General features: G+C 40.5%; 1 protein-coding gene across 1 annotated transcript in view; it reads right to left on the reverse strand.

Moving 5' to 3' along the window:
* Positions 1 to 19,095, reverse strand: part of SHC4 (SHC adaptor protein 4) — a 129,186-nt gene that overhangs the window by 20,872 nt on the left and 89,219 nt on the right. Inside the window, exons 7-10 of the mRNA XM_034993613.1 lie at positions 14,022 to 14,145; positions 12,339 to 12,510; positions 9,768 to 9,828; positions 1,928 to 2,107 (exon numbers count right to left, since the gene is read on the reverse strand). Of these exons, the coding sequence (XP_034849504.1) occupies positions 1,928 to 2,107; positions 9,768 to 9,828; positions 12,339 to 12,510; positions 14,022 to 14,145 (537 nt within the window). The remainder of the gene's footprint in view (positions 1 to 1,927; positions 2,108 to 9,767; positions 9,829 to 12,338; positions 12,511 to 14,021; positions 14,146 to 19,095) is intronic.

Here is a 19,095-nt window from a genome sequence, read left to right on the forward strand (position 1 = left end):
TGAATCAATGAATATCCCAGATCACCTAATTTGGGCCACCCACTAAATGAGTTTTCTAATAATTCATTGTTGCTTTGAAAAGTCCATGAAATGGAAGCTATCAAGTATATATTCTTAGCAAGTTACTTTTAATACCTGAGTTCCAGAAACTTTTTTCAAAAAACTGTCCCTCCAACAAATATCGCCTTATCCACACTGGTCACTGTACACTGAACAGTTAAGTTCCTTGCAGAAATATGAATTGACTGCATATCCCATCATCCATGATACAAGATACCGTCTGTGGTGAACACGGAGATGCACTACCCCTGTAACTCTTCAGTGAAGGACCAAGTCCCCAGATGTCATCAGACAGCCTGCAGATGACTGCTCCTTCAGGGTCTGCCTCACCTGCAGAGAGCTGCCTTGCCCAAAGGCTTGCCCTTCCTCACACAGCCTATACCTAAAGACTGAGACAAGTGGGATAAAAGGCCAGCCCTTTGGGCCCAGTGTGGGACAACTAGGATGGGCCCCACATACTCTCAATAGGGTTAGCTGAGGCTCTGTCAGGCCTGCTGCTCCCTCTGCCCAAGCCTACTTCTTCCCCCTCCCTTTCTGATAGTGATCCCAATAAAGACCCCTCCCCCACATGCCAAAGCCCCATCTCAGTGTTTGCTTCCAGAGAATCCAACCAGGTTGTTTGGGTGCCAAGACTGATCTTAGAAAGCTTACAAGAGGATGGCTCACTTGTCACGTGGCTGGGCAATGAGGACCTTTGTTTCTTAGTTTAGGAGTTAAGGTGGTCTGGTGAAGCCCCAGGCTCAGCAAAATCTCCTTCTAAATTTCATCTTGTCATTGCTCACACCAGCTGGAAAGTTGCCCTTGGCAGTCTGGAGAGACTTCCTCGGCTAGCAAAAGGACTTTCTGAATGATTGGCTCTCCATCTTTGGAGTGAACCAAATTTGGCTCACCCAAATTTGAACCCAACAGACTTTAATATTTTATAAAAAGCATTTTTTGGCTTACTTATTTTTTAATTGATTGTAGGCTTTTGGTTTGTTTTGCTTTTATTTATTTATGTTCCTGTTTATGTATTTACCCCTGGAAGCAATTTAGCAGGAAAATGATATTTGTCTTACTGTATTTTACTCAGAGTATATGGCTGAAGAAAGGAGCCATTTTATTTTAGTGCTGTATAGATGACTCACCAAGAAGTTTTGAAATGAATAAAATTAAAACCATCACTAAGCAGAGCCAAGTAATGGTCACTGTTCCTCATGCAAGCCAACAAATTCAAAATTATCTCCTGGCTTTGACAGTCCTTCCTTTAGCAAAAGCACACAGCAGAAACAAAAAGTTGGGAGCCATTAAAGTATCTGAAAAGATTATTCAAAATCAAAGTCGCAAAACCTTGAAATCCATAACATCTCCACAATTAGTAAGAAAGAATCATTTTCGTCCCCTGAAAATGAGGCCAATGAAATAGCCTTCCTGAAAATGAGAGACAATGTGGTGAGTTCATCAGTGGCCCCCGTACATTCAATTCCTGATCCCTAGTCTCTGTGAATGTGACTTCATCTGAAAAAAAGGGTCTTTGCAGTGTAATTAAGTTAAGGATCTCAAGATGAGATCTTCCTGGATTTAGGGCCGACCTAGAAGAGAAAGGTATTGTCTTGGAAGACACAGGAGAGAGAGGTTTGAGACACAGAGGTTGAAGGCCATGTGAAGACTGAGGCAGAGACTGATGTGTCTATAAGCCAAGGAACACCAAGAATTGCCAACCAGAAGCTACGAGAGAGGCATGGAATGGATCCTCCTCCAGAGCCTCCAGAAGGAACCACTCCAGAACTGTGAGGGAATAAATTTCTGTTGCCTCAAGACATCCGGTTTGTGGTAACTTGTTACAGGAGCCACAGGAAGCTAATACAGACGGTGAGCAGCTACTTACTTTCACGGTGCCATGGGCTCCCCAGGGGGTGAGCTGAGCTTTGATTTGGGGCAGAGCCAAGTGTACTTTGAAGAGCCTGTGTATTTATGTAGCAGGGGTCATTGAAGAAATCCACTCGATAGGTGTGCTTCATTAATGAGGCATCTCGATGGGACTGCACTCCTCTCTCCAGTGTATTACCTGCAGTGATTAATGATCAACGTATCATACTTTTACCTTGTAAACAGTAAGTAAAATCATGTTTGAGTCTAGAACTGATAGGAAGAGCCACCCCCATCCTATACAGATTTGAATACTGACTTCTAGATTTGACCTGTAAAAACAAGATAAGCACCAGGCTTTGAGAGAAAGCACCCTTTCCTTGGCCTCCCAGACTCTCCCTGCCGGCCCCTCAGCTGACCCACTGCTTCAACACCAGACAGGAAACAAACCAGGAAGACCTGAGAGGAACGGCGAGAGAAAAAAAAAAGAGACAACTGTCCAGCAAACAACACAAACCTGCACTTAACACTGCTCAGGGCTGCGGTCCAGGAACCGAGAAAACACATGTGCCATACAGAACTTGAATATCTATTATTTAAACTGCGTTTTTAAAAAGATTTTTTATATATTTCTCTATTTACTTGAGAGAGAGAGAGCAAGCAGGGGGAGAGGGACAAGTGGATTCTGCACTGAGTGCAGAGCGCAGTGTGGGGCTCAAGCCCTCGACCCTGAGATCATGACCTGAGCTGAAACCAAGAGTCGGACGCTTAACCCACCGAGCCACCCAGGCACCCCACTATTTTTTTAGAGAGATAGCATGCACACACGAGCTGGGGTGGGAGGGGCAGAGGGAGAGAATCTTAAGCAGGCTCCACACCCACTGTGAAGCCCAATATGGGCCTCAATCTCACGACCTGAGATCATAATCTGAGCCAAAATCAAGAGTTGGATGCCGAAACGACTGAGCCACTCAGACGCCCCTAAACTGCTTTTCAAAAGCCTCATTACTTAAATTATTAAGAATGGAAAGTCTGTCTTCTCTCTATGCCCAAAGTTTTGTTTTGCCAAGCTCAGCCTCAAACCAACTGTTGATGTTTATTCTGGTATACAATGGAAAGAACTCACCCCTCGGGTAATCTCCTTCTTCCCTCTTACTCTTCCCTCCTCTTCCATTCTATGCTATACACGGTGGCCAAAATGATCTTTTTACTGAAATCTGATCATATTTTCCAGTGGTTTAAAAACCCCTTAACTGCCTCCCATTGCTCTTTGGATAAAACTCAAACTCTTCAACAAGCCCCAAGCCCTGGTTCCGCCTACCCAGCTTCCCTTGTACCCCCGTGCCCCTCTGTCACATTGACCTTCTTGAAGGACAGTCTCCACCATAAGGCCATCTTCTCTGATTGACATGCTCTTCCCACTCTCCTCCATGACTCTCCCTCTTCAGGTGTCAGTTTAAACATCTCTTTTCTCAACAGAGCCTTCTCTGACATTCTCAGACTACACTAAGTCTCTCCACTTTCCTAGAAGTTTATTCTTCACCTTCGGAGACCTTTTCACAAGAGTAATTAATTTTATTATGTCATTTTGTTTAATGCCTGAGCTGCATCTAGACTGCATGTTCCATGAAGGTAGGGAGCGATCCTGTCTCCTAGCACACACCCAGCACATAAGATGACAACAAATAGTTACTGAATGAATGGATGCTAGCACCATATTTCACTACCTAATGGTGTGAGGTATTTTGTACCATCCTGACGGTTCTGTCCTCAGAATGCCAGGAGAGAATGTTTTTGTTTTTCTGTTTAAACAAGTACATTTATATTTTTGGCCGTATGTGCTACAAGATTCCTACGAGGCTGACCTGAAGTGGTGACACTGACATTCCATTGTCTTACCATAAAACATCAGTCCTTTTATTGTCTCTGTCATTAAATCCCTTTAATGTGGCCCCAAAAGGACCAACTTTATATTGGATTTCACATCATGATGAATAGTGCTATAATTCTTATAATATAAAATACAGAAACTCAAGGGTACACCAAATAGGGGAAGCCCAGTCAGAAGACTACAGCCTTACTACCTACTCCTTCTTTTCTCTTGGTCTGCCAGCTCTTGGGCATCATGCTGTCCCCCATCACACTCCGTATGTGGGATATCCTGAGGGAGGCGTGGGATTTCTAAAGAAGGACAGGGGGTCAGGGCACCTCGCTTCTTTGTTGCATTTTACAACACATGACAGCCTCCTCCATTTGCTTGGTTACATGGATTTATGAATTATATTATCTAGTTTAAACTAAACTTACTTTTGTAAATGGATAAGTGGCTAAAAGATCACTGCAAATAAATCAAAGATTTAAGATCATTCTTTTATTACAAACTCTTCCTCAGTTGCCTTATGAGCTTATAAATAAGAATGATCTAATTAGATCAGAACTTTGGCCTCCCAAAAGTTAAAATGATTAAGATTCAAAATGTGGATTTATGTTTATTTTCTTTGTCAGTAAATGCTCTAAATGTATCCTGGGACACATTATCCCAATATACATCCCAGTGTACATCCCAGTATACACTTAGATATCATCTTGAGATATTGAGATATTATCTAATGATAGTATTCAGCCACTATAATTAGCAAGACATTTTTTAAATGTCTTTATTATCATTAACTCTAACTTTGAAATTGTCTGTTTTGGGTGTGTGTTATAATACATGCATAACATATTAGCATAATTTTATTAACATATTAACATATTTAACATAACATATTAACATTTTCTATGAATGTCAGCAAGACATTTTTTAAAATTTTATTTTATTATGTTAATCACCATACATTACATCATTAGTTTTTGATGAAGTGTTCCATGATTCACTGCTTGCGTATAACACCCAGTGCTCCATGCAGTACGTGCTCTCCTTAATACCCATCACCAGGCTAACCCATCCCCGCACCCAACTCATTTCTAAAACCCTCAGTTTGTTTCTCAGGGTCCATAGTCTCTCATGGTTCGAGCAAGACATTTTAAAATGTCTTTATTAATTAACTCTAACTTTGAAATGCTCAATTTTTGTGTGTTATAAGACATGCATAACATATTAGCATATATATATAACTTATATGTGATTGAATTATCACTTATTTAGGAGTGTCTGCTGATAAAAATTTACTGAAAGTAGACTATGCTCAAAAGTGTTTGTAAGAGGTCTGCTTCTAAATTAACATGGACCTGAGTCCAAATCCCTGTGATACTTCTTACTGTTGGTGTGGCCTGGAGCAAGTTACTTAATGTCTCTAAGTGTCAGTTTTCATATCTGTAAAATGGGGGTGCCTAGCTTAAAATATGGTTGTGAGGATAAATGAAAGAATGTGGGTGAGACACTCACTGAGAATAGTGCCTGCTTAATAGATAATAGCTGCTCAGTTACCTATTTATTCATTGATGCTGGGGCTCTGCACATGGTTCTTATCTCCTCCCATCCCTTTCTGTACCTAATCCCTATTTGTCCTTTATGATTCTGTTCTGAATCCACCTCCTTCAAGAAGTCTTTCTCTTAGTCCCTCCCTCCCCCAGGCTGGGTCAGGTACCACTCCATAACATAATGTAGGTATCTGTTTCCTTGTCTGTCTGTCTTCCCCTTGAGACTGCAAATTCCTCGAGTCCTTGAAAAGAGACTAGAACCCATTTATCTGTGATTTTTCTGCATCTTCAATGCCTGGTGTGAAGCAGGTGCTCAAAAGAAAAATGTTTGTCAGCAGAATGAACAGATGCTGAATGTCTACCTGGTTTTCCTTTCTCAGCACTATGTTCTGAATCAACCTTTAGCACGGGGCATTGACTCATCTGCCCCTTAGAGAGCATGGCATGAGCTGACCACATCAGGTTTACCATTCCACAGGATTACACAAAAGCATTCATATCTTGCCCAGTCTCTCTTGAAAACGACTATTCCTTTTCTTCAACTGCACTATTATATTTAACTCAGCAATGTTGCCTTAAAAAATATATATGTACTTCACTCTATACACAAATTTAAAATCTTTCTTGGGTCAAGTGTGTGGATGACAAGAGCTTAACCACATATGCCAGCCATTATGCATTCCAAAATTTCTTTCTGCCAACTATTACTCCAAGAACCTATGCAACCTGCCGAAAAGAAGATTGGTGGCAGAAAACAAATACACGGTGTACACAGTGTATATACTTTAAGTACCAAAGTTTTTAAGTGCAAACCTTTAGGGTTTGTGGGAATTTAATGTCTTTTTGATTAAAAGTATCTTATTTCCATTTTAACTTGAGGGTCAGGGAAACATTATTCTGTTTTGCTAATTAATTTTTTCCATAAGGGAATTTAATAGTAGGGATAGACTTCTTTTATAAGTCTGGTGATAAATATAATTAACTTCTTCAATAAGCAGAAGCCTATTGCAGTATTTATAATATACTGGAATTCAAGTTTTAAGTCAGTATTTGAATAAATAAATGTCTTGGGAGGAAAAGAGCCAAACCTTATTGAAAATATTTGTATAGGTGTCTCTCAAATGCTTATGTATAAATCTCTAGGAAAAGCCATAAAATACTTGTATTTGCTATTCTGGCAACTGCTATTAATTTGCTCACTGGTCAAGAATTTCAGAATAGTTTTTAAACATAGGCCCAAGTAGTCACAGGCAGGCCCCAAGCTAGCAACACCTGATTTCTGGGTATCTGTGAATGAATGGACACCATAGTAGCAAAGTCCTTCCTACCACAATAGAAGTGGCCTTAATTATTGTGGCCCCTGGAGCAGGGGTTGAGCTCTTCTATCCCTCTATGGTCTTAGTGGCTGAGGTCTAGGGAGATGGCTTCCTAGCATTCTGGCTCCTCACTGGAACTTAGAACCTGCTTTTCTAAGGAAACAATGTTGTAGCTCTATGATTTTCAGGGGGAAAAAGTATCCAGCTGGAGGACTTTTTCCAAACTACAAAAACCATCTCTCACCTCCCCAAGATTCTGAAAGGTTCCCAGTTACAAACTGTTAGCTCAAGGCCACCACAAGGAAGGTAGCTCTGTATTGGTTCCAGGCTATCCTACAGTTGGAGTGCAACTGAAGAACAGGCACTTGCAATAGAATCTTCTATCATTGTATCTGTCATTCCAAAATATACATTTAAGCTCTAGTACAAGCAAACCAGAATACAAGAACATGGTGCACTTGTCTAGGAGATAGCCATCATGGCTAAAATTAATTCTGGAATTAACTAATTCTGGAAAAGTATATTCCAGGCTCCAAATAAAGTCTGTTCGTAAGTTTGGATCTGCTTATATTGGCTCAAGGCATATATATACCATGAAAGAATAAGGGGTTACATTGTTTGTTGGGTTTGAAGGAGAATTAAAACCAAGATAAACAGAAACAATAAATCGGATTCTATGACAAGGTTACACTTACAAAAAGAAATATCTTGAATAAGATTGAGACAGTACCTCTATATCCATTAATTCCTTCATAAATGTATGTTTTGGGGTTCTTGATGGGAAAAAAGGAGACCATACTCCTTTTCTCCAATGGTCGTGTTGTGATTTAGCATATGTTACATCAGTCTAGGAAGGTCGAGGGTTTTCCTTCAGTGAGTTCCCTTCAGAAGCCAGGTGACTGAGGACAGGAGGATGTGCCACGATGACTATTTAATGGAAAGGAGGAGGATGAGCTGGGAGAGAGGGATTTGTATAGGACTCAAAATTCTGGAGTTCCTTAGGACTCTATCTAGGTCCAAGACTCTCTCTCTCCCCTGTCCTCTCTCTGCAGTGATCTAGGAAGCGGTCCCACCACACCAGGAATTCTGGTTCCCATTTATACTTTTCTCTCTCTCTCCCTCCCTCTCTCGCCCCTCCTTCCCCGTTTCCTTCTCTGTGCCTGGATAATTCCCACTAATCCCTCGGGTCCTGGTTTGGTTGTTTGCTAGTAGAAAGTTTAGGGAGACCCTCTATAGCCCCTCAGATCAAGTTAGGTTTCCTTGTTATTTGTTCTCATGACATGTTGGGCTTTGAAACAGTCATCCTATTTGTAAGCATTTGCTTAAGGTGTGTCTTCCTGCTTAAACTGCAAACAACATGAGTACTGGTTGTGATTCCATTCCTACTTCCTTGCGTAGTGCCAGATCCACAGGAGGTCCTCGTAAATAGCCACTGAGTGAAGTGTTGTATAAATGAAGAATATAGAATGAGATGAAACAGGATGTAGAGATATTTCCAAGTGAGCTTCAACACAGGTAGGAAATGACTGTAATACTGGGCATATGTGATATGTTCCTGACTATTAAATCCTTAGGTTAGGGATTTCCGACTAAGGGAAAGGAGGGAGGGAGGAATATAGCTCCTAGGGAGCATAGTTGTAAAAAGACATTTACATTTCCCATTAATTTAATTTGTTTTAGTCATATTATTAAAAGTTAGGTTAAAGTTGTAAATGACTTTAAAGAATGGCAGGGAATTTTAATATCTATCAAAAAGAACCATATTTTTAAAGAATTAACAATACTGTCTTAACTCACTACTCCTATTATTTTTGCACAGTGGAGAAAGATAGCAATCATAGCTGTACCTAAAATGATAAATTTTCAGGAGCGCCTGGGTGGCTCAGATGGTTGAGCGTCCGCCTTCGGCTCAGGTTGTGGTCCTGGGGTCCCAGGATCGAGTCCCACATCAGGCTCTTGACTCAGTGGGGAGCCTGCTTCTCCCTCTCCCTCTGCCTCTCCCCCTGCTCATGCACTTCTCTCTCTGTCTCAAATGAATAAATAAAATCTTAAAAAAATATATTTTAAAATGATAAATTTTCATGTATCCCCCTTGTATAGGAAATAATAAAATTAGGGGAGCCTGGGTGGCTCAGTCAGTTAAGCGTCTGACTCTTGATTTCAGCTCAGGTCATGATCTCAGGGTTCTGAGATGGAGCCCTGCATTAGGCTCCACGCTGGGCAGAGCTTGCTTGGGATTCTCTCTCTCTCTCTCTCTCCCTCTGCCCCCACCTCTCCACTCTCTCTTTCTCTCAAATAATAATAAAATTAATAGATTACATTGGCATAATTCCATGAGAAGTATAAAGGTATCTTTAGAAGCGACTACCTTCTAGGTGGCAAGTTCCTGCTAATTTAATTTGAGTCCCTAAGTGTGGTTATCCAACTTTATCCTCCACCCTATTACTTATACCATCTAATTCTCTCACCCTCTAATGCTGCAAAACTTTGCTTCCCAAAGAAATAAGTACTTTCAACAATTTATAAGAATTAAATGACTAACTAGCAGTATAACCTCATGAAAAATATTTCCAATCTGATGGTTGACGTTCTACATTTGTATTGCGGAAAAGTTGTGCCCAACATCAATTATCACCGGCAGTAATAAGACACTTAATGCCCTGGAAAGTGTGGGCTACATGGGCCCCTAATTGGGACTCTCATATTTCAGATTTCTTTTTGTTTTCTGCTTAAAGATTTTATCTTAATCCTAATGGATTTGACACGCATCAATTTTCATATTAGCTTAATGTCTGATCTTCTTTGAAGTGGAACTCCCTTGAGTTGTAAGCAGAGAAAGCAGTTTTCCCGGAAGACTTTTCATGACGTGACAGCAGTGCAAGACCTCCTAAGGTAGAACGATGGTGTGGTAGAGCACAGAAGTGCGAGGCAAAACCAAACTACACACATGTGGTAATTCTGGGCCTCTCAGAACGTGGGAAGCCTGCAGCCGAAGCATTATGTGTTTGGTTATATACACCCGCCTTCCCCATGAAGTATTTAAGAGCCAGGGCCGCACACAACCATACGACTTGCAAGGGATAAGGACAGAGGCAGATGGGGAAGGACAATTGTACTTACCTGTTGCCTGGCTTTGTTCTAAACAGTTCTCGTATACACTGCTACACTTGGAGTTTCCAGGCTGCGCAAACAACAAATTGTGAAACACTTACAAATGTGGTATACAGTCATACTTTCAAAAAACAAACAGAACAAACAGAACACTAGTAATGCTCCCGGCAGAATATGGCAGACAACTTCACTTTCTGACACAGGAAGTGTCTGACAGGAAACTGGGATTTTGGGTGGGGAGCAGAGACTCCTGTGATAGTGCATTGGTTGGGGGCTGCAGAGGTGGGTTTGAAGGGGGAGAGTCATAAAGGCTGTCAATATAAGGCCTATAGCCTTAGGGTTACTGCTTTTGCTTGGGAGGTCCCATTCCAGGACTCAATCCAAGTCTCAGCCAGAAAGTGTGATTTCCAGGACACTTGTATAAACACTCAGTATTTAGCAAACCCTTATCTAACAGAGACAGATTGGAGCCCTACTCTACTGAGGTTTATGCCAGGCTCACTTTTCATCCTTGAAAGTCTCATCCATCAAAGGATTGCAATGATCCCAAAGATGATAGATAGATAGATGATAGATAGATAGATAGATAGATAGATAGATAGATAGATGTCTTCAATAATGGAATGAGATCACTGATGCCTTTGAAAAGGGCAATATCTATCCTCCAGAAGGATTAATCTGGCAGTACCATACAGAAGGGTTTAGAGGAATGAAACTGGAGACAAGGAAGGGGTTTTCAGAATCATGTGAGCAAGTGAGGACCAGGACTTAGAAAGGTGCAATAGGAATGTGAGAGGTTGGGTAGATTCAAAAGATTTCATGGTAGACTCCTAGGTCTTGAAGACTGAGTTGATATGGAGCCCAGAGTGTGAGAAAAACAAAAGACTGCAGATTAATGAAAGAATAGCAGTGCCATTAATAAACATGAGTAAATCAGTAGAGGATTGTGCTTTGGAGTCAAGGAGAAAATGCTGAGTTCAATCCTAACACAAGCAATGTAATGCTTATGGCATTATAGCTGGAGAAATAGGTAATGGCTGAAAACAGAGAAGCTGGAGGAGTTTGTACACAGATGTTCTGCCAGAAGAGAAACCAAGGGCAAGGCCAAAGACAGAGAAAGGGTGGTAAGGGCAAGGGCTTGGGTTTGCAGGGGAAGGAGTGGAAGAAAATAAGATATAAAGGAAAGATATTATAGCAGCATTATCAACAACAGCCAAACTATGGAGAGAGCCTAAAGGTCCATCAACTGATAGAATGGATAAAGAAGATGTGGTAGACATGGATGGAGCCAGAGAGCCAGAGTGTATTATGCTAAGTGAAATAAGTCAGTCAGAGAAAAACAAATCCCATATGATCTCACTTACATGTGGAATTTAAGAAAGAAATCAGATGAACATATGGGAAGGGGGGAAGGAAGGAAAGAGGGAAACGAGCCATAAGTGACTCTTAATAACAGAGGACATACTCTTGGTTGATGGAGGGTGGTGGTGGGGGATGGGCTAGATGGGTGATGGGTACTAAGGAGGACACTTGCTATGATGAGCACTGGGTGTTGTATGTAAGTGATGGATCACTGAATTCTAGTCCAGAAACCAGTATTGCACTATATATTAACTAGCAAAATTTAAACTTAAAAAAAGATACTAAAAAAAAGAAAAATGTAACTTACTTGGAAACACACCAAAAATAAGATGTGTTGATGGATGATAGACAGCTACACAGGATGACAGGGCAAATTTAGTGAAATATTAATTGTGGTTAATTGTAGACTCTAGATGGTGAGTGTATGAGTGTTCACTGCGTAATTCTTTCAACTTTCCTGGAAGAATAGAACTGCTTTAGAAGATAACAGAAGATGTCTAAAAAAAAAAAAGGAAGAGGCAGATTGTAGACAGATTCAGAGTATTGAAGAAGAAAACTGACTTAGCAATTGAACCATCGGTGACCAAAAAACCACTGGTGACCACTATAAAAGTCATTTCAAGCAGTCAAGCAGAATTCAGATCTTAGAAATGTAGTGCTGATGTGAAAACTGGGATAGAGACAATGTTTTCTAGAAGTTTGTGGGGTAAAAGGAAGATGAGAAGGGGGTAAGACATTACGAGTTGGTTGGAGGAGTCCAAATTTATTTGCAGACGGAAGAGAGATAACTGGTAGACAAAGAGAAAATAAAGACTGAGACAGGGGTTGATGGACAGAACCAGGGCAGAGGGTTGGCAGGAGGGGATGAGGTCAGGAGCTCAGGGGCAGGATTGGCTGTGAAGGCAGCAGCTAAGGATGAGCAGCAAGGAGAACAGAGCAAGACTGGAGGCGGGGAAGGGTGATGTTGAGCATCCCATGTTGGCCAGCCCTGGTCTTCCCAGCGAAGGGAGACGTGAAGTCATCCACGTAGGCCGAGGTTCGGGGATTCAGAGTGAAAATGATCTAGTGCAGGCTCCGACAATGATTCATTCTCTGGCTCTGTACTGAGGGAGATGATACTTTCTCTAAACCAGCATTTGGAAACTCTTAAATTAAACTCTCCAGGGGCAAGGACAGAATCACATCGCTAAGTTCCGGTAATAATAAAACATCACTCACCAAATAGCACAACTTCTCACACCGTATGGGGCAGTAAGCCATTTGTTCTGTGGCTTGGACTTTGATCCGCACATCGGAAACACCCCCCGCAGGTGGCTGCTTCCCGGGGATTTCATTGTAGTACTCGTGGTCTTCTCTCTCCTCCACGGGACCATCAGTGGGCACCTCCTCACTGTAAGGTGAAAAAGAATCCCCAAGAGGCTGGGTGGGAATTCAAATACTACAGGGGAGGTAGAGGGATCACAACCATGCAAATCATCCCGAAAAACTTTGCACTGGTGTTTTAAGTTTATAGCTGTTCTTAAGTGATGTCAAACATCTGGATGGAAGCAACCAGATGGTTGTTTAGCTTTCCATAGACAAAGTAAGCTAAGCCAACAAAAAGTGCCAAGGGTGATGCTTTTGTGTCTCCTCCCAGTGATTAAGAAACACACACATACACATATACATATATGAACTCTCTAAATGTAAGTCATTTTTGTCAGTAGGGTATAAAAATAAAGTTTTCCTGAGTATCTTCAGCATGCTTTGATTGTACCATTTTGGAAATGTTTTGTTAAAAAAAAATTTAGATATTGGGCAGAAGGCCTGGCCCAGTTTATTAAACCAAGATGAAAAAAGTAAGAGCTCTGGCCAGCTATCTTGTCTGCACAGATCTGGAGGAGTATACGGGAATCATAAAGAAATATTAGAACCATATGTGGCAAGTGGGTAGATTTATGTAAACATGCATTGTTTTAAAAATTGAAACAGGACAAAAAAACAAACAACTTTTCTTCCAAACTGGAATTAGTAGAAGTTTCTTATGAAAAAGAATAAATCAAGTCCTTTTGGATTGAACTGATTCCACTAACAACCCACATAGTTTTGTTGGGTTCATTACATGTCACAAAATGATAGCACTAAGATGTAAGTGTTACCCTGGGAAAAATTCAACATCAAGGCCTCCTAGTAACCCCCTCTCCTTTGCTACCCCAGACCACCTTATAAATGGAGATCCCCAAGCCCAGTGTTTGCTGATACACAAAATAACTAATTGGGGGAGGAGTGCATTTAAAAGTGGCCAAGAGTGAGTTTTGTCTCTCGGGTGTGAATTCTGCAAGCAAGAGGCCGCACTGCACTCCACACACATTGGAGTCTGTCAGACCTGAAGGGCTCAGCTTTCCTTACAGACTCTCTGTGCCTCAGATAGAACAACCTGATCCTTGGGTCACATCACCTTCCATCCCTCCCACATGTTAGCTGGAGCACCTCTGGTTACATTGCAAACCAGCAAACTAACAGTGATTCCTGCTATAGACATTTGATTCTTACTATTTTGCTCTTCAGTGTTGATTTTTTTTTTTTAGTGGTATGCAAGGGATCTGGGACTGAAACAATTCTGAGAAATGTATTGCTGTCTGTTATTTTATGATACTACTTAATTCATAGCTCTGTATAATAGCAGAGAAATAGGGCATACCCCTTCTTACTTTGAGTGTCTCCTTTAATTTTGATACAAAGCAAGAAGAAATACCTGGACAAATATAAATGGAAGAAAAATAGAAAATGCCATTACGTGTTTGTACTGAAACTGCCTATTTGTAGGAAAAGAAGTGACTCATTTCATTAGTTTGAAAATTCATTTTAAAATAAAACAAAATAAATACAGTAAGTCAAATAATTATAGAACGCTTGGCTGACCTTTCACAAGAAGTATTCAAAGAAGGATTTTTCAAATACTGTTTAAACCGGAGTTCAAAAGCCTGCCCTATGGTGCTTATGACATCTTGGGCCATTCCACTGCGGCATTCCAATATGTGACAGGCTGCAAGAGGATGTACAAAAACAAGTTAAAAAAACTGTAATAAATTTTCAACAAGAAGAGGTTATATAAAGTTAAAATATTTCCAGAACATGAACTTTTAATTGAGTAAAAGGGAGCAGGTTTATAAGCTCTTTTCAGCTCTCAAGTGGCAGAAAAGAATACCTCCTATTTCATATGCATCGAAGAGAAGAAACATTCATATTTTACATTGAAATATCTCAGAACACTGACAAATTGTGGTCTCAAGACAGGTTTTTTGGGCCCACATTGTTATAAAACTAGACTGATCTTAACCAAAAATGTGACTCACGTTCAAAGTTAGCTCTAGAATTCAGTACAGGAGATGCTTAGGGCAGCGATCTGACAGGAAGATGAGGCTCTTGGCATGGTATTTTGTCTTTGCAAAAATATAACTTTCCAAACCTCCCCCCACCCCCCACCCTCTCTCCCCTCAAAGTAGGGGACGAGCTGCTGGTGAAGAGGGGAGCTTTATAATACCCCTTTGCCCTGTCATTGCTACTATAAAGCAGTGATGGTGTGGTAATCACTGTCTTCAAAATCCTACTAAAGAACTATCTCCATCAAGCATCAAAAAGAAGATTTAAAAAAAAAAACAAACAAGATTTTGTGATGACCAGAAGATATTAAAATTGTTATTAGATACTTTCTCTGAGAAGCAGCTACTGCGAAGGGGGAAATTTTTTTTTTTAAAGATTTTATTTATTTATTTGAGAGAGAGTGAGAGAGAGAGAGAGCACAAGAGGGGGGAGCCGGAGAGGGAGAAGCAGATCCCAGGGTCCTGGGGTCGAGCCCCGCATCGGGCTCCCTGCTCCGCGGGAAGCCTGCTTCTCCCTCTCCCACTCCCCCTGCTTGTGTTCCCTCTCTCGCTGAGTCTCTCTCTGTCAAGTAAATAAATAAAATCTTTAAAAATAAAAAAAAGAATGTCTATAAATATATATCCTTTCTACCAAAGGGAAATGTTTGATCTATCTTTAAACTGTAATCTTAAATTGCTCTTTTTTTTCTCTGCAGTAGCTTCACACATGACCAACACATAGAAGGTGTTTTAAAAATTGTGTTGATTGAATACATATTGATTTTCCTGAATTACATCAGTAATTCTCGTGTGAGAAGTTGTCTTCAATTGCATTGAAATGACACCTGCAGTGAGCCCCATAGTGAGGCAATTTCTTCCAGCCATTGAGTAGTATGAATCACTGCTTGCTTTGCTCTTGGAGATATCCTTACACCTACAAAGTGGCCTTGGAAAGTGCCCTCCAGTTGAGGAAAGAGAAGTTGTGTTACCTTATGATAAGAAAAGGCCATTCACTTGAATTCTTTTGTTTTTCATCTCATAAATTTCTGGTCCAATTTGAAATAAAGTCAACATCAGAGATATATCAAAATACAGAAAATGATTTTTAAATTTTATTTTTTCTTAGATTCAAGAAGAGGTCTGGAGAGGAAGGAAGATAATGAGAGAGGCAGGAAATTCAAACAAACGTACATACATCTATACACCTGAAGAAAAATGAGTGTATCTCCCTTTAAGGGGATGAGAAAACAAAAACACTTAAAAGAACTCCGTGGAAAGATTCAGATTCAAGTTCAAATTCCAGTTATGCCACAATGTGTGTGACCCTGAACGAGTCGGTTTGCAGCGATACCCTCACCTGCCGAGAGAGGGCACAGGTGATCTTTGAAGTCCCTTGTTGCTTTCTAGAGAGCCTAACTTCCCTCTGTCACAGCAGCTTAAGCCTTCCGGGGAAACAGGCATGTGGGTTCTTGTGGCATACGGGTACTCAGCAAGGAAGGAAACAACCAAACCCACCACCACTTCTCACATGCTTCCAAAATGTTTTTACTTCTCTCAACTCTTCTGATTCTGATACTTTGAGGATTTGGTCCTGTTCTTGGGCTGATGCTACCAACACGTTCTGCTTTGCTTTGGAGAACCTCATTACTGCCATATTACTCTTTTGAGAAGACTGAATAGAAAACAAACAGTGGTGCCTGTCACCAGGAAAGGAATGACACTGGACAAATAGGCTGACCCTGTGCAGATATCCTGTGCAGCCTCCCTGCCTTCGGCACACACACACAATGCTGTTCTTGCTACTCAGGGACATGCGGCTCTGTAAAAACTGTCTTGGTTCTTTTTGAGGTTGGTCATGGGCCACAATACAGATGGGCTTTGAATCACATACAAATGTGCCCATTTCCCAGGGTTAGACCCATCTCCAAAAGCTTGGATAAGCAGCCAGGTTGGCCAAGAATTGACCAGTCTTTAGCTAATGGGAAGAAAGAAAGACAAGTGTATGAAAAGTCCCAATGGCCAAAAAAAGAATGTGGCTTTCCAACGATATGATAACTTTGCATGGAGGCCTGAGATGGAATCAGATGCAAGTATGGGTTCTTTTCATTCCACCTGCAGCCAGACAGACCCATAACTCTACCTTTGGGTATCAAGTACTATATTAAAGAGGATTTTTTTAAATCTTAGATTCATATTCTTCAATTTTTTTCATTTGGTCTCCTAATTGGATACTCATGGACAAGAGGCTGAGAACTCTTCTTAGAGGATAACAGGCCCTTCTTTACTAGTTTATATTTATTTTTAATAGGCCAGGGGGGTTTTTTTTGGTTTTGTTTTTTGTTTTTTTAATAAACTCAAAATTCAAAAGTGCAGCACCTAAGGTCAACCACCAGATGGCGCTGTAGCACTGAAGTAAGGAGTTCTCCACTCCTAGAAAGAAACCAAGCCAAAGTGGCGAGCTAGCAGTCAGTCCGTAGTTAACTGATGTCACCAGGGCAGTCGTGCATAGATTTTATAACCATAACCATATATATAAGTAAATAGGTTAATTTAAATTGTTTTTACAGTCTTTTAAAACAATTTTTTAACTTTCTTCAGAGACTGAGAACCACGACCTTCCTGTACCCAGGTAAACTGGGGCCTCTTCACATACTAGATTCAGAGAAAATATTTAAACCTTCCTGGACTACTACACATTTGGAGTGAGAGGTGAAGAGAATACGGATTTCCTATTCATAGCAATTACAGGGGCAAGCCATATTAGTCACTAAGTAACCTCAAAACATTCTTAGGGTAACTTGCCTTTCCTACAGAAAAGGCCTTTTATAAAATGCGGAGTTCACTAAAAGGTCCTAGCCAAGATGGGAAAATTGACCATTGCCCTGATTTGAATACACTAATGCTAAAAGTGAATGGAACAAATAAGAGGCTGTGGGAACATTCAGGAGTCCTCTGACTGTGGGCTATGCTCTTCCTCATCCCCGAGGTCTGCCTTCTCCTGCCCTTTATCCCATCCACTGACATTGTGCTTCCCATGGGGGCCAATGGCCTGTTAACTGCCTGACTGGAAGGCATTTTCCACCTTCACCCCCCCAGCTCCTTTTCAGTATGTGGCATTCTGAGGTGTCTCATTCTGGGATGTCTTCTCCCAGAGAAATGTGCTCTTCCTCCTTCTTAGATGATACTCATCTCCTTATTTTCTCTCCTCCCACTGACTACCCCTCTGGTGGTTTATTGCCTCCTCTGACTTCTACTCCCTGAAACCCTCAGCCCTCTCCTTTCTAGTTTCCTCCTTTGGTGATCTTGCTTACTCTTAGGGCTATGAAGTTGGCAGTTTTTCCAAACCTGCACCTGAAGGCCTGGTCTCTCTTCTCTCTCTCTCACTCTCTCTCTTTCTCTCTCTCTCTCTTTCTCTCTGTCTCCCCTACCCCCTACACTCCCATCCCCACTCTCTTCCCCCCTCTTCTCCCCTCTCCCACCCTGAGCTTCTCCTACCGGCTGAACATTTCCCCCAGATGAACCAAACTCACTAGGTAATTCTATAACATCTTCTTTCTGGTTTCACTACTTTATTTTTTAAGGATTTAGAACATTTTTTTCTTTTTACAAATATAATAAATACTCACTGTAGGAGTTTTAGAAAATAAAAAGGCCCACCAAGAAAAAAAAATTATGTAAGTCTCACTACCTAAAGATAATTGCTATTAATATTTTGGCATCTTTTTCTTTCCAATCTTTTTTCTAAGGATATCTACCTCCAAAAAATTACCTGGGGTCATATTATGCACATTGTTTTCACAATCTGCTTTTTGCACTTAATAACACTGTCGACATTTACCCCAGGTCATTATTTATTCTTCTATTACACTAGCTTTAAATTGCTGGATAGTAGTACATTCTATGGATTCATTTACATAATTTGTTATTTATAAATATTGAATTAATTCTATTTTTCTATTATATAAATAATATATGACAATAATCTTTATTGCTTAATCTTTGTGCATGTCCTAATTATTTCCTTAGAGGTTAAATTGCTGGTTCAAAAGTATTTACCTTTTTAAGTCTTTGGATGCAAACTGTCAACTTGCTCTCCAAAACATTTGGATCCACAATCCTACGGGCATTGTTAAAAATAACTACTACCTTAAACCCCATTTTACCTTTTTTCAATATTTGAAATTTGAAGATGAAATACAGTATCTAACTATAATTTGATTGCTAATAAGGTAGCTAGTAAACTTGTAAAATTTTCTAAATGTTTCTTGGTGCCTTGTAATGTTCTTTTGTAAAGGTGTGCTCAGAACCTGGGAGTTGATTCACTTGCTTATTAGCTGGCTGAGCTTAAGAAAACAATCTCACTTTTCTCAACGCCAGTGTTTGCTTTTATAATAAAGGAATAAATTAATACTGATCTCAGAGGGTTGATGTAAGGATGAAATGCCTGCCATGTGGTGAGCATGCAATAAATGGTAGGATTTTCCCCCGTTTCTCTAGTGGATTGTCTTTTTTCCCATTTGTAATAATCCCTGTTTTCTTAATGGCAACACTAATCCATATCACACAGGGTAATAATAATAATAGCTACTATTTATTATATACTTACTACGAGCCACCTATTGGGATATTTGCAT

The sequence above is a fragment of the Mirounga leonina genome, unplaced genomic scaffold (genome assembly GCF_011800145.1).
Source record: "Mirounga leonina isolate KUSES-001 unplaced genomic scaffold, KU_Mleo_1.0 Mir_91, whole genome shotgun sequence".
In the NCBI taxonomy this organism is placed as follows: domain Eukaryota; kingdom Metazoa; phylum Chordata; class Mammalia; order Carnivora; family Phocidae; genus Mirounga; species Mirounga leonina.